At 39.0% G+C, this 13,316-nt stretch overlaps 2 protein-coding genes across 2 annotated transcripts in view; one reads left to right on the top strand and one right to left on the bottom strand.

Moving 5' to 3' along the window:
- The window catches only part of SMIM30 (small integral membrane protein 30), a 373,817-nt gene that overhangs the window by 311,966 nt on the left and 48,535 nt on the right, over positions 1 to 13,316 (top strand). The window lies entirely within an intron of this gene.
- The window catches only part of ZNF277 (zinc finger protein 277), a 39,270-nt gene that overhangs the window by 12,868 nt on the left and 13,086 nt on the right, over positions 1 to 13,316 (bottom strand). The window contains exons 5-6 of the mRNA XM_065740904.1: positions 2,453 to 2,544; positions 1,036 to 1,146 (exon numbers count right to left, since the gene is read on the bottom strand). Coding sequence (XP_065596976.1) covers positions 1,036 to 1,146; positions 2,453 to 2,544 — 203 coding nt within the window. The remainder of the gene's footprint in view (positions 1 to 1,035; positions 1,147 to 2,452; positions 2,545 to 13,316) is intronic.

The raw sequence follows: 13,316 nt of genomic DNA, 5'->3' as shown, positions 1-13,316 counted from the left end.
AATTTTACCTTTGTCATGACTGCATGTTCTTTGACAGTCCAAAGCCTGTAAATTAGAGATCACCACTGCCATTTCTGCCCTTTGAATCTCTTTTTCTTTTTTTTTTTTTGCAGATGTACATGCCAAAGATCCTACATTTATCGGAAAGATCTAACTTCCATATTACAGTTTTTACAAATTCATGTTTTGTTAATGTTAAATGCAAAGTTTAAGATTTATGCAAATTTCTCCTAGAATCTTTAGTTAAAGATTGCATTAAAAGATAGTAAGCTTCTTAAAGCAGCAGTTTCACTCTTAAGGAAGTACATGTTTTGCTAGAGCCCTATTTATATTGGTGGCATACTTCATGTTGTCCCATTTATTACATTCATAAAGGGCAAATACACACTATGGAAAAAAAATCAAAGCTAACTGTTTCTTGGTCTTTGCTATCATAGTTCTTCTCCCAAAGAAGTTGTTCTCTTTTTTTTCAGCCATCTCAGATTGACCTTCCCCTTCTGCTCTGGGATATACTCTGAAAGCAGTAGAGAAGGGAGAGGCCAAACATCTCACCTGGTTTAGGGAACCTGCTTTGGCAGGGGGGTTGGACTCGATGATCTCTTGAGGTCCCTTCCAACCCCTATGATTCTATTATCTCATGTATTATTTCTACATATATATTTATAAATACATAGAAGAGATAATTGGCTTAAGAACTCCGTATTAAGTGACTAAATGGATGTCTAACGGAAAGATGGTTACAGTGATAAAGACCACTGACTCCAGCAGTTAAGAGAAAGAAGTGTATGCAATTATTGACGTCCAAGGAAACTATAGTTACTTTGTAGTATGGCAAACATGTACTATCAAGTATTATGAATTAGCTTTTGATAAATCAAAGTGTTCTAAGATAACTACGCAAAAGTTACATCCTCTCTTAGTTTCTTCTTGACTAAGCACAAATGCTGAATTAATTTAAACCCAACTTAATTCCAAGGTTAAATGAAACATCACTCAAGTCCATTTAAATACAATAACAACAAAAAACCAACCTACTTGTCAAGCTTCTCTTGTAATACAGCCAAGAACTCATAGCAATTCACAATGTTATCTGGCAGCCCAATGTTAAAAGCATGCTCTCTTGCCATATGATTGAGAAGGACAGATCTACAAAAGACATTCAAAAAGAACATTATACATTTTTGAATATATATGAGAATTATGCACTTAGTGACTCAAAATATGCCAACTGCTCTAAAAATGCAAAGTCAACATTAAATAAACAATAATACTGTTGCTGCCATAACTAGAAAAAAACAATAAATAGGAAGTATTCCATTTCAGATCTACTATATGTTCAAGGACCTTTCAACTGCTCAATCTGCACATATACCATATAGTTCTTTTAATGAAAATTACAACATAGTTTTACTTTGACCCTCACTTAGCAAATCTCATTTATTAATTTGAATAACCAAGTCACATGTTTCAAACAATGGTCTTAAGAGACATTCTAAAAAGCCACGTATTCGTCTTCTCTATGCTGGTTAACAAAAGAGTTTCTTGGGTGATATTCTTCTATAGTAATATTGCTTCATGCAGCACTAGCAACAAAGAGCACTCAAGAGTTCATGAATCAACACAATGGATATTAATGTAAGATAGTTTTCTCATAGAAGTGTACTGATTAATTATTTTGTTGTCTGACATTTCTCTAATCATCAGCTTCTGCTTTTAGGATCTTGAGAAAAATCCAAGCACAGACATTGCTGAACCTTCCTGTCATCACAGTCCAACTACAATTTTCAAACCACATATTCTGTCTGTCAGACCCAAGAGTAAGCAGAAAGCAATCTTCTTGGGTGCTGAATGATCTAAAGTTCACTAAATCTGTCAGTAAAGAGAATAGGACATTCACTCCAAATTGGGAAGACCTACAAGGACATGAGCACAGGTCCTTCTATCTTTTCAGACAACCACAGCTACTTATGCAGTCATACATTCAGGGACAATACTTAGTCTCTCCAGCTTAAACTGTTTTACACTGTATGAAAAAGTGATGCAGCGTCACTTGTACTTGACCAGTGCTGCAAAACATTCTCACTCCAATTTAATTCTTTTTCATTCTAGCTTTAAACCTCACCAACCAGTGTGAATTATTAGACAAGTGTATTTTTTTATCATCCATATTGGCTTAAACAGCTCTCCTGGACACCAAAACAATTGCTGAAAATCTTTCTTTAGAATGATTTCGTTCTCAACTCCAGCTTAGCACATGATTTCACAAAGCTGTACTGGAATATAAAAGGACTGAGAAGTGGGAAGAGACCACTTAAAATAGCAGTTGAAAGAAATAACTGAAGTATAACCCCAAAAGAATTCTAGCCTCTGACTCTTACCATTAGGCACTAATTATACACAAAGAAGCTGACCAGATGTGAAAAAATAAATCAAAAGCAAACAATAAACAAACCTATTTCCTGTGAATTCTTGATCACAGAACATACACATGCTATGAAAACTTGTGTCATATCTCTCTTGTTGTTGCTGTTCTAGAATTTCTCTCTATGAAAAGAAACAGATAAAATTATTCAGACAAAAAATAACAATTATTCTATCACATAACGAATAATACCTCTTTATCCTTACTGGTACCAATGACCATACAAAATTAAAATTTGCTGACACAAACCTGAAGTTAGTATTGGAGGAGGGGGAATTTTCTCACAAAATAAACAGTAGTTCTTTCGAACACAATCTGTGTTCCAGTGAATTTCCACTAAAAATCTCCTAGTGTTATGCAAGTTCCATGGAAGGAAACACAACCCACGTAAATATTTTATGCAGCTAATGATTATTTATATAACAACACTTCATTGTCCCTACTTAGGTTCAGATTTATCCCTGCTATCAGTGAGCAAGTTCATGGATAACCACGTTAACCCTGGCGGAATGGTAACGTTGCTCCTACAGATCTGATCACAGATGGTCCAAAGGACCTCTTCATGACAAAAAAGGATGACAAAAGATGGTGGTTTCTGCAAGAAGCTGAGGCATGCAATGAACTCACAGGAAAGGAGAAGCTGATGAATCACCTTTACTGCTAGCCTTGTTTAACTTAAAGCAATTGGTTAGACACTTCACAACATGTGACCACAATTTTCCTATCAACAACAAAATCATACAGCAAGTGACATGTTTTTACTGAGGAATTACCATACACTTCGGATGGAAAGACCTCATCTGGCCTCATCTGGTGATCCTTTGGGACATGAGGGAGTCAGTGTTTGGATTAAAACTTTGCACTTCTTCAGCCTAACAGTAGACTATCTTGTGCTTGTGTTTTAAGAACTCGTAACTGGCAACATGTTTATTTTCTGTGGTATGTTTGGGATCCTGACTGAATTTTTTAGAAGATTTTCTCAATTTCTTTATCTACTTAAAGCCTGCAATAGTGAAGGCTTTGTGTTTCTGACCTACCTCTTTAGTACTATTTTGTGTGGATTAAAACCTGAACTGGTCTACAGTCTGTGTGTAAATTCACATTCAGCTACGTCCAGGGGGTAAACTCCATAGCAAGTAGAGAAAAAAAAAAAGAGAAAAAGAGGAAAGCTGGAACCATCGGCAGTGAAGGCCCAAGTATGTGCTGCAATACAGGAGGTGCTGAAAGATGCCTGGCTGTGCAAGTCAGCCTACCACACCACTGAGAGATGTCAGGAGGCTGATGATGGGCAAATAAATTATAGAATCATAGAATCACCAAGGTTAGAAAACGTAACACCAATAACACGTAACACCAATATTTCCCCACTAAACCATATTCCTCATACAACATCCCAATGTTTCTCAACACCTTCATGGACAGTGACTCAATCACATTCCTGGGCAGTCCATTTGAGCACCTGACCACTCTTGAGAGGAGAATAATTTTTTCCTAACATTCAACCTGAATCTGCCCTGGTGCAAAGTTCGTTCTAGTCCTATCACTAGTTATGAGGGAGAAGAGACAACCCCCACCTCACCATAACCTCCCTTCAGGCAGCTGCAGAAAGTGGTAAGGTCTCTCTTGAGCCTTCTTCTTCAGATTAAACAATCACAGTTCCCTTAGTCACTCCTCCCAAGACTTGTGCCCCCTCACAGATTCGTTGTCCTTCTCTGGACATGCTCAATGCCTTTTTTATAGTGAGGGGCCCAAAACTGAACATAGTACTTGAGATGCTGCCTCACCAGGGCTGAGTACAGAGGAGTGGTCACTTCTGTGCTCTGGCTAGTAACACTACTTCTGATACAAGCCACCTGGGCACATTGCTGGCTCATGTTTAGCCAAGTGTTGTCCAAAACGCGATCATGGTTTTTTGTTTTGTTTTGTTTTCTTATTTTTCTTTTTGCAAGAGCAGAAGGCTGCACTGAGCAACGGATACTGGGATTAAAGCTAAAGAGCAAAATATCTTAACACACCTGAGTTTTGTTGGTCCTTGAGAATATAAAAAATGTGAGGGAAGAGTGCACCACATCTTAAACCATTTTACAGCCTTTATTCAATCAAAATATTCAAGTGTTTTAGCTACTACACATCAGCTAAGATTCTGTCAACCCTCCAGATGCAAATTCTGGGGCTTTTTTGTTCATTTTGCACAAAAACAAGCTGCCTTTGTTGGAGTCATGTTCAGTGCTACCTACTCAAATTCCAGACCATATCCTCAGATATCCTGCAGTGTTATGAAAAATGTCAACAAATAAATAAAAAATTATTAAAAAAAAAAAAAAAAACCAACTGCTGGAAAAGGTAAGTGGAGCATAACATGTCTTGTGAGAGTCTTTCAGCAGAGATGCAATGAAATAGGAATACCTGTGCTCCTCATGGGCAGTAAGCATCCCATAGCATGTCAGTGAGGACTGGAGCTTTTGCTGATACTCTGGCCTGTCACTTCTCTCCTCTTAGCATCATGTCTAACTCAAATTTGAAGGAACTGGCATTTAGTTTATAAAACTTGCAAAACATACCAGAAACAGTCTATAAGGAAATCCAAAGATACTACATGCAAATTGAATGTTAAGACAGCACCTCACTCACCCGTTACACTAATGACATCTTATTATAGCTTACTAATTGCACTCTGCTGTAAGAAAAGAAGTGTTCTACAACACCTGATGCTTGCCTGCACAACTGTACATTACCACTTCCTACAAACTGCTTACCAGAGCCCTGGGGAGCTGCGATTCACAGCTATGCCTGAGGGGGAATGAGAAGAGCACTGCACCCTTCAGACAGATGCTGCTCCTCTTACTCTGCTCTTCACCCTTCTGGTTTCCCCCTACACAAGCATGCCTGGCAGCTAAGAGGCCCTGTCTAACACAGCAGCACTGCTTTACAATATTTTCTTGGTAGGATCGAAGAAGTATTTTCCAGTGTAGATACTCCTTTTTTCCTCTGTTCATATCATTCATCGCTAGCGGGTACTTTCTAAGACAGAAACCAATTCTGGCACTTGCAGAGGTGAGGAATTAAAAGCAGTGGCTCAAATCAAGCACAAGACTCTTGCTAATGATGCTCCCAAACAGCTTTAAACTCCATTGCTGGTACTTCAATGGGATATAATAATTACAGTTTTGCACGAAATTTTATGGTCTTTCTAGGCAAAGATGTTCTGCTTCAAAATTTAAGCCAAATTAAACTCCAATTGTGAGGCAAGAAATGAACAATTTACGTTATTACCTACACCAGTTTCCAAATTGTTAGAACTGTTAGCATTAATTCTTCATCATATTAAGAAAAAAACAAAACCAAAAACATTTCAGCCATGAGGATTTTCCAGAAGCTTTTAGGACACTATGCCATATCAAAATGTCAGGGAATGAGAAGACAAAGTTACTCAAGGAAAATGCAAACAAATTACTAAATGAACATATTTTAATTTTATTTTCCCACAATGAATAAGAGCTGAGTACAGGCAGAGAAGATACTCCAAAACACGAGAACAGTAAGTGACTCAAATGCCAGAGTCTGATTTCAGGCAATTAGTGTACAATATTGATACTGTTTGATGAATAATTCCTGATGCCCATCTCTTTTTATCTTTTCTCAGCAGTTCTGTCAGCTATTCATTTTTCAATCTTCCCCTCATACTGTGTGATACACTAAAAAAAATGCATTACTTCACTGAAGACCGTCAAACTACTTGTGAAACAGCCATTAATCCAATTCCCTTTTTTCTCTGTGGACACAAATTCTTCTACAGCTCTCGGTTACACAATTTTCAGTATGTGACTGATCTCCCACAAAGAATCAATCCAGATGAATTATAACTTCATACCTGTGCTGTTTTCTAACTAATAAAACAAGCAAAAAAGGATGGTAAGGATATCAAGTGTTTATACTAGGACAACTATCTTTAAATATATCACCACTCTAAGCTGTTAATACAAAATATATCTGATCATTTGCATGAAAATTTGTAACCTGGAGCCTACAAAAATGCCACACACCTTCACGATGCTCAGTCTGAGGTTATGAGGAGTTCAGTCTTGCTCCTGGGAGGTGGAAATTTAAAATGATCCTGAAAAATGTGCCTGTTCTTCACGCTGGAAGCAATATTTTGGATGAAATTACCAGATTTTTTTTCCAAGAAGTGCTTAAGCACTGTGCATCAGCAAGAATTCACACTGACAATCAGCGATGAAATATGCATAGTTAAGTTAGTAAGCACTTTTCCCTAAACAACTATTTTGTTTCTGGTACGTAACTCAAAACACATTTAAGATGTACCTTCACAAGGTATGACTGAACCAGACCATTGGAAGCAAATTTTTTATATCCAATCCTTCAGTAACAAAAATTTACCTATCTTTTAAATGCATAGCTCTAGCCCATTACATAGATCAACCATTCACAATGAGCACTTTGCATAAGTTTTGCCACTTGTGTGCAACCTTAGGAAAGAACTGGTGGTCTGCCTGCTTCTTCCAAGTTCATCAACTCGTCTGACAAAAAATATCACTTCTTTCTCTAAAGTTCTACATATTTTATGAATATAGCATTTCTGAGAGGTAAGAAATTAAGGCAGAAATTGAGTACTTCTCTAGCTGTAATCCAGAGGTAGATTACACTGCGCAGTTTGGGACAAGATCATGCAGTGAACTGTGGCTGCAAGAAGATGAGAATTTATCGTTCCTCAGTCCAGGAACCATTTGTGAAGTGGATTCTGCAGTTCAGCCTGTAAAATGGAGCTAGCAGCAGTTTATCTTCATTTTTATGATGTTCAGGACAAAAAAAAATTACTGCCCTGAACCTGACAAGACAGTCTAAAGTCTCTAGTCCAAAGACTGAAGCATATACAACCTTACACAAGTATTTCAGTACTGTGTTGAACTAGAGAAAGAGCATTCTGGAGTTTCAGGATTCCTGTTGGCATCTGTTTTGCCAGTTCTGTCCTCTGCTGTTAAACTCTCTAGGTAAGAGATAAGAAAAATAGTACATTACACAAATTAACATTTTACAGAAATTCCAATTAAAGTTTTTTATAAACTGTATATCCCCTGGAGAGGCAGTTTGTCTGTTTCTTTGAAGAGGAAACGTCCCAATGGTTGGAGTGTGAAGCACTCAAACATCTGAATCAGCAGAGTCCTGCTGCACTGAGCATGCTGCCACACTCCCTGCTCCAAAGAGTGCAAAATTACAAGCTAAGCTCTCTGCTGTTAGGATAACTGGCTCATTAATACTACTGAAATCAGACTGTCTGCCTGGGAAACAGGATACTGCAAGAGGCAGCAATTGGGTGTGAATTTGGATCTGAATACCAACAGATAGAGACAATAAGAATATAAATTTTATCAAGCCCTCCTAGGTGATCTCCCAAATACACAGTGTGAGTCTTTAGTTCTAGTTTCTTCCAATTTAAGTAAGAGTTACACTCTCCTGCTGAGTGCTCACAGAAATTAGCTAGTGCTGTAGGCAGAGGAACCAAATGAAACAGATTCTGGTTTAAAAAAAATCTAATGCAACAAAATAAAAGAATCATGCTGGCAGATCACAAGAAGCTGCTTATATATTTTACTGCCAATGGAAAAACAAAAATAAAAAAATCCATAAAACCAACAGCACAGCACTCACTGGGACTGGTGAGACCTGAGACTCTAAACACTTGCCAAGTTCGACAATTATATATACCTTCAGGGTAAACTATTTTTAGAGTAAGAGAATTGAATTTGTTTTTGTGCCCACAGTTTCCTCAAAGATTGGCTGATGAGTTTCAGATTGTGCTTGTGGCTGCTAAGTAAAAAAAAATATATAAAGAACTATGGTGTCAGGAACTTCATACTTGCATAAAGCCACACAGTAATAGCTGTCTATCAACATCCTAACTTCTATATTTATCTACTCTCCTTACTGATCTCTGAGTTCGATTCTCCCACTTCAAATATTACTCTCTTGCCTCCAGTACAGAAAAAAAAATCTGCAATTATTACTGAATCCTTTTCAACACTATATCATGAAGGCTGCCTCCTCTTTAATATTATCAGAGATGCCTGCTGGATAAGTGCTTCAGGAAACAGCTTCAGGTACAAGGAAATACAACTTATTCATCAAAATAGGACCTCCATTCCAGGAGGACATTCAACACCTTTGAAACCAGCTGTCACACCAACATAAGTGTGTTTGCTGACTACTTTGCACACTTTTCCTTATAATGCAGTGAATTTGAAAATTCATACATAATTCTGGAGCTTCATAAACAGAGCTCTGCTGGCTGGACAGACAGAACTGCATATCAAAGATTAAGTAATAAAGAATGAGTTCACGGAAACTTGTTTCTGGGAAAGAGATAAAACAATGGAGCAATGATCTACCATCATCTAAGAGAGGCTGTCCCTCTGGTGAAGAAATTCAGAGTGTTCTTTCTAGTTTATCTGGTACAGGCTGAGCACTCAAGTTGGCATTTATGATTTTACTAAATACTCAGATCAGAATGTTACCACAAAACTCTGTGCATGAGAACCAAGTGGGAAAGGAAATGAGCAGCATCTTCCCCAATCTTTTTGGCTGAGTTCAAGGCAGGGCTGTATGATGGCAACATGTATGTATGTAAAGCAGCATGTTCTGGAGAGGAATAGCTGTGACAAAATAGGGAGCTTTTAAGAATATCACCATATGGCTAGGGAAACACAGACCCTTTGACAAAAAAGGAAAGGAGCATCTTAGGACACCAGCTTGCCAGCTAAGAGGGGAGATTTTTAGACTAGGTTTGAAAGGATACAAAAGCAACAAAAACCCAGAGAGGAATAAGAGCTATGATCTACTAAAAGAAAAGGAAGTTGGAAAAAAAAAATGGTGGTAGTGGGGAGGAAAGAATGTAAGGAAAACAAGTTGGGTAATGTCAGATCATAGGAAAATTAAAAAAAAAAAAATAGTACAAAGACTGAACTATAACTTAACTGGCAATAACTACTGGCAAATCTCAGGACTGTAGTATGCATGTTACAAATTTGTTGTGAAATCTATGAGACACATTCTCCTGACTTGCTTTATATGGCAAGTTTCCTCTCAGAAATAGGCAAAATGTCTTCTTCATTGCTTACATCCTGGATTCCAGTCTTGACTACAGAGCTCAGGTTCTAAATAACCAGTGGCAAAGACTAATTGGAATACTAGTAAGGAGCTGCTTCCTTAGCTGTCTGCTCCACTTGTTCTCAGATACTTTCTCTTTTCTCCTCTTGAGTTGAGTTAGATGCTGAACTGATAGAAACTAGAACCTGCACTTCAAGAGGCTGTAATCACTGATGGGACATTTGACTCAGGTCATTTTGAAGGGTACTGTGACACTGATGTGGAAGACATCAGAGAAGGGCAACAAAACTGGTGAGAGATCTGGAGCACAAGTCTTATGAGGAGAGGCTGAGGGAGCTGGGATTGTTTAGTCTGGAGAAGAGGAGGCTCAGAGGAGACCTTATTGCACTCTATTACTTCCTGAAAGGGGTTGTGGTGAGGAGGGGGTGGGCCTCTTCTCCCTGATAAATAATGACAGGACGAGAGGGAATGGCCACAAGTTGCGCCGGGGAAGATTTAGATTAGATTTGAGGACACATTTTTTCTCTGAAAGAGTGGTCAGGCACTGGAATGGCCTGCCTAGGGAGGTGGTTGAGGCACCGTCCCTAGCACTGTTCAAGAAGCGTTTAGATGAGGTGCTAAGGGATTTGATTTAGTAGTTTAGTGGGTAGGGATGGTGATAGGAGGATGATTGGACTAGATGATCTTGTAGGTCCTTTCCAACCTAATGTACCTATGAATCTATGACATACTTACAGCTTGCTCAAGAAGCTGACTCAATTTAAAAAGAAAGTAAGATGTTTATGATATGATAAAAACTAAATAACTGTGCAAAGATGATGAAAAGGAAAAAGAAGGGTGAACTGCAGTAGATGTATACCATAGGCTGAACTACTACATAGGCTGAACAACTACCAAGCTGAAGCTGGAGATGAAGTTTATTTGAACTAAGAGAAACAAAAGAAGATGAAGACAGGCTAACACAGTAAAATGCAATAGCAGAAGATATCACTCCCTTCATCCATTAGAAGTAAACAGCAAAGAAAAATAGCAAACTACTTTATTCCTTAAGGTAGTGAGAGACCAAGCACAGACCAGTCCTCACGTGAAAGGTTAATTATGTCAATACTATCAACAAAATGCATTTAAAACAGAAGCAGAGAAACAAAACTAAAAAAATGGGGCTTAATGCTTGAAGTTATATATATTCAAATCTTATGGAGTTAACTCAACAGTCATTATGGAATTAAACAATTTCTGACTGCTAGTTCTCCAAAAGCCCATGGAGGATGGGGAAGGTGCCAGTCATTAAATATAGAACTTCAATCAAGGAAAGAAGGACCTACAGAATTTCAGCCACGTAGGTACTGACACGTTAACATCATCATTACATCTGTAACCCCTCTCAGGTGGTGCAACAGGCTGTATCAAACTAGCAACTCAATCTCTTTCAGTGCATACCTTCAGCTTCTTGAAATTTAAGCTTGTGAAAAATTGGAGACAACAGAAGCAACTCATCCTAGGAAATTGATACAGCTCTGTATTTTAAACAACATTTTCTCCCTCCTCCAGTTCTTGTGAAGACTGTTATTCAGGGTGGAACTGCCTCTTCACCTAGAGCTACCAGCCATGTGATGTGACTGGAGAATGGATGTAAACATGACAGCAACACAAGGTTGGCATTGTGGTAGGAAGTGCAAATTTCCAATAAAACTGCTTTGGGGTTTTTACTTTTTTAAAGAAAAATCTTATATAAGTCCAGGAAATTAGAACAAAACTGCCTTTCCTACCATCTTGAGCTTTGACTCCGAGACTGCCTTGCCTGTTTCCACTACCGATCTTCACAACCAGTAATTCTGTCAAAACCATCCTTTTGCAAAAGACTGTATTTGTATTTTATTACATAGCCATGTCAGCTATTGTAGCAAGCTGCACTCTAACCTAGATCAGACTCATTCCTTGGTTTCTCTCAATATATCACAGTCACCATAATGTCTCGGCATGACATCCACCTTGGCTAGCTCCCCTGCTGCAATACAGCCTGAAATATTCCTATACTGGTGCTTTAGCTAGCACATTTTAAAGATAGCATTTGTCCTTGTTTGAGCTTGCTCTTGGAGACAGCAGTTAGGGTTCAAAGACTGCAGAAAAATCACAATCAGCTTTTTGATTCTGGTCTTTATTCTGTGCAACTCACATGAGCCCACTTGCCAGCTCACTCTTCATTGCTAGACTTGTCTAAAGGTAAAAGGCTTTGCAAAGCAAAATAAGTATTTAACTTGCAAGTCGACACTCAGACTGCTGCAAAAGGAAATAAAAAACTAAACAGACTATAATGCTTTAACTAAACCTGTGAATCCTTTAGCTGCAACTATAGCAGCAGCTTGATTTCACAAAAACCTTCTGTAAAAACTCAAGGTACAATTCTGATTATTTAAAGCAGCATTTATAGCAGAGGCTATTTCACACCACAGTAAGAATGAATAACTTTCTTTTATAACTTATGTGGTAAACAAAAGTAGTGGTCACTTCAGGCTAAAGCCTTGCACTCTTTTGAATTTGAGGAAACATCACAGGATCACAGAATTGTAGGGGTTGGAAGGGACCTCAAGAGATCATCAAGTCCAACACACTGTGAAAGCAGAGTTCCTAAAGCCAGTCATGCAGGTAGGCATCCAGGTGGGTCTTGAATATCTCCAGATAAGGAGATTACACAGTCTCCCTGGGCTAACTGTTCCAATGCTCTGTCACTCTGAGAGTAAAGAAGTTCTTACTTGTGTTACTACAGAACTTCCTGTGTCCCACTTTGTGCCTGTTGCTGCTTGTTTTATTCTTGCCTGTCACTGAAAGAAGGGCACCCCATTGGCTTGACTCACGCACTTTAGATATCTAAGAACAGTTATGAGATGCCCTCTCAGCCTTTCCTTCTCCAGACTGAAAAGTCTGATGTATGGGAGATGCTCCAGGTCCTTTGCCACCCTCTTCTGCACTCTCTCCAAAAGGTCTCTGTCTTTTTTGAACTTGGGAGCACAGAAATGGTCACAGTATTCCAGATGTGGCCTCACTAGTGCAGAAGAGAGGAGGAGGATCACCTCCCTCAACCTGCTGGCCACACATTTTTTTAGAGTACCCCAGGATACCACTGGCCTCCTTGGCCAAAAGGGCACACATCCAACCTAAGACCCAGGTCCATCTTTGTAGAGCTTCTCTCCAGCAGGTCATCCCTAATGTGTACTGATACATGTGGTTATTTCTCCCCAGGAGCAGAACTCCACATCTGCTCTTGTTAAACCTCATCAGGTTCCTCTCAACCCAACAATCCAGTTCATCCAGGTCTTGTTGAATGGCAGCACAGCCTTCTGGTGTTGTCATTTTTCCCAGCTTTCTTTCATCAGCAAATGTGCTGAAGGTGCACTCTATCGCTTCATCCAGGTCACTGATAAAGATGCTGAAGAAGACTGTGCCTAGTGCTGACCCCTGGGGAACTCAGGCTGACAACTTGATTCTGTGCCACTGATCATAAATCTTGAACTCTGCCAGTCATCCAGTTCTCAATCCACCTCACTGTCCACTTGTCTATCCCACACTTTCTAAGCTTCATTACAAGGATGCTGGGGGAGGCAGCATCAAACACCTTGCTGAAGTCAAGGTACACAACATCCACTGCTCACTCAGCATCTACCCAGCTGGTCACGACATCATAGAAGGCTACAAGGCTGGTCAAGGACAATCTTCCCTTGCTGAATCCATGCTGAGTACTCTTGATAACCTTCTCCTCCAATTGCATCCAGAG

The sequence above is a fragment of the Cyrtonyx montezumae genome, unplaced genomic scaffold, assembly GCF_038088225.1.
Source record: "Cyrtonyx montezumae isolate F1298 unplaced genomic scaffold, pur_monq_1.0 scaffold_3, whole genome shotgun sequence".
Lineage (NCBI taxonomy): Eukaryota > Metazoa > Chordata > Aves > Galliformes > Odontophoridae > Cyrtonyx > Cyrtonyx montezumae.
Note: the sequence above shows the minus strand (reverse complement) of the source record. Positions and strands in the feature narration are given on the sequence as shown.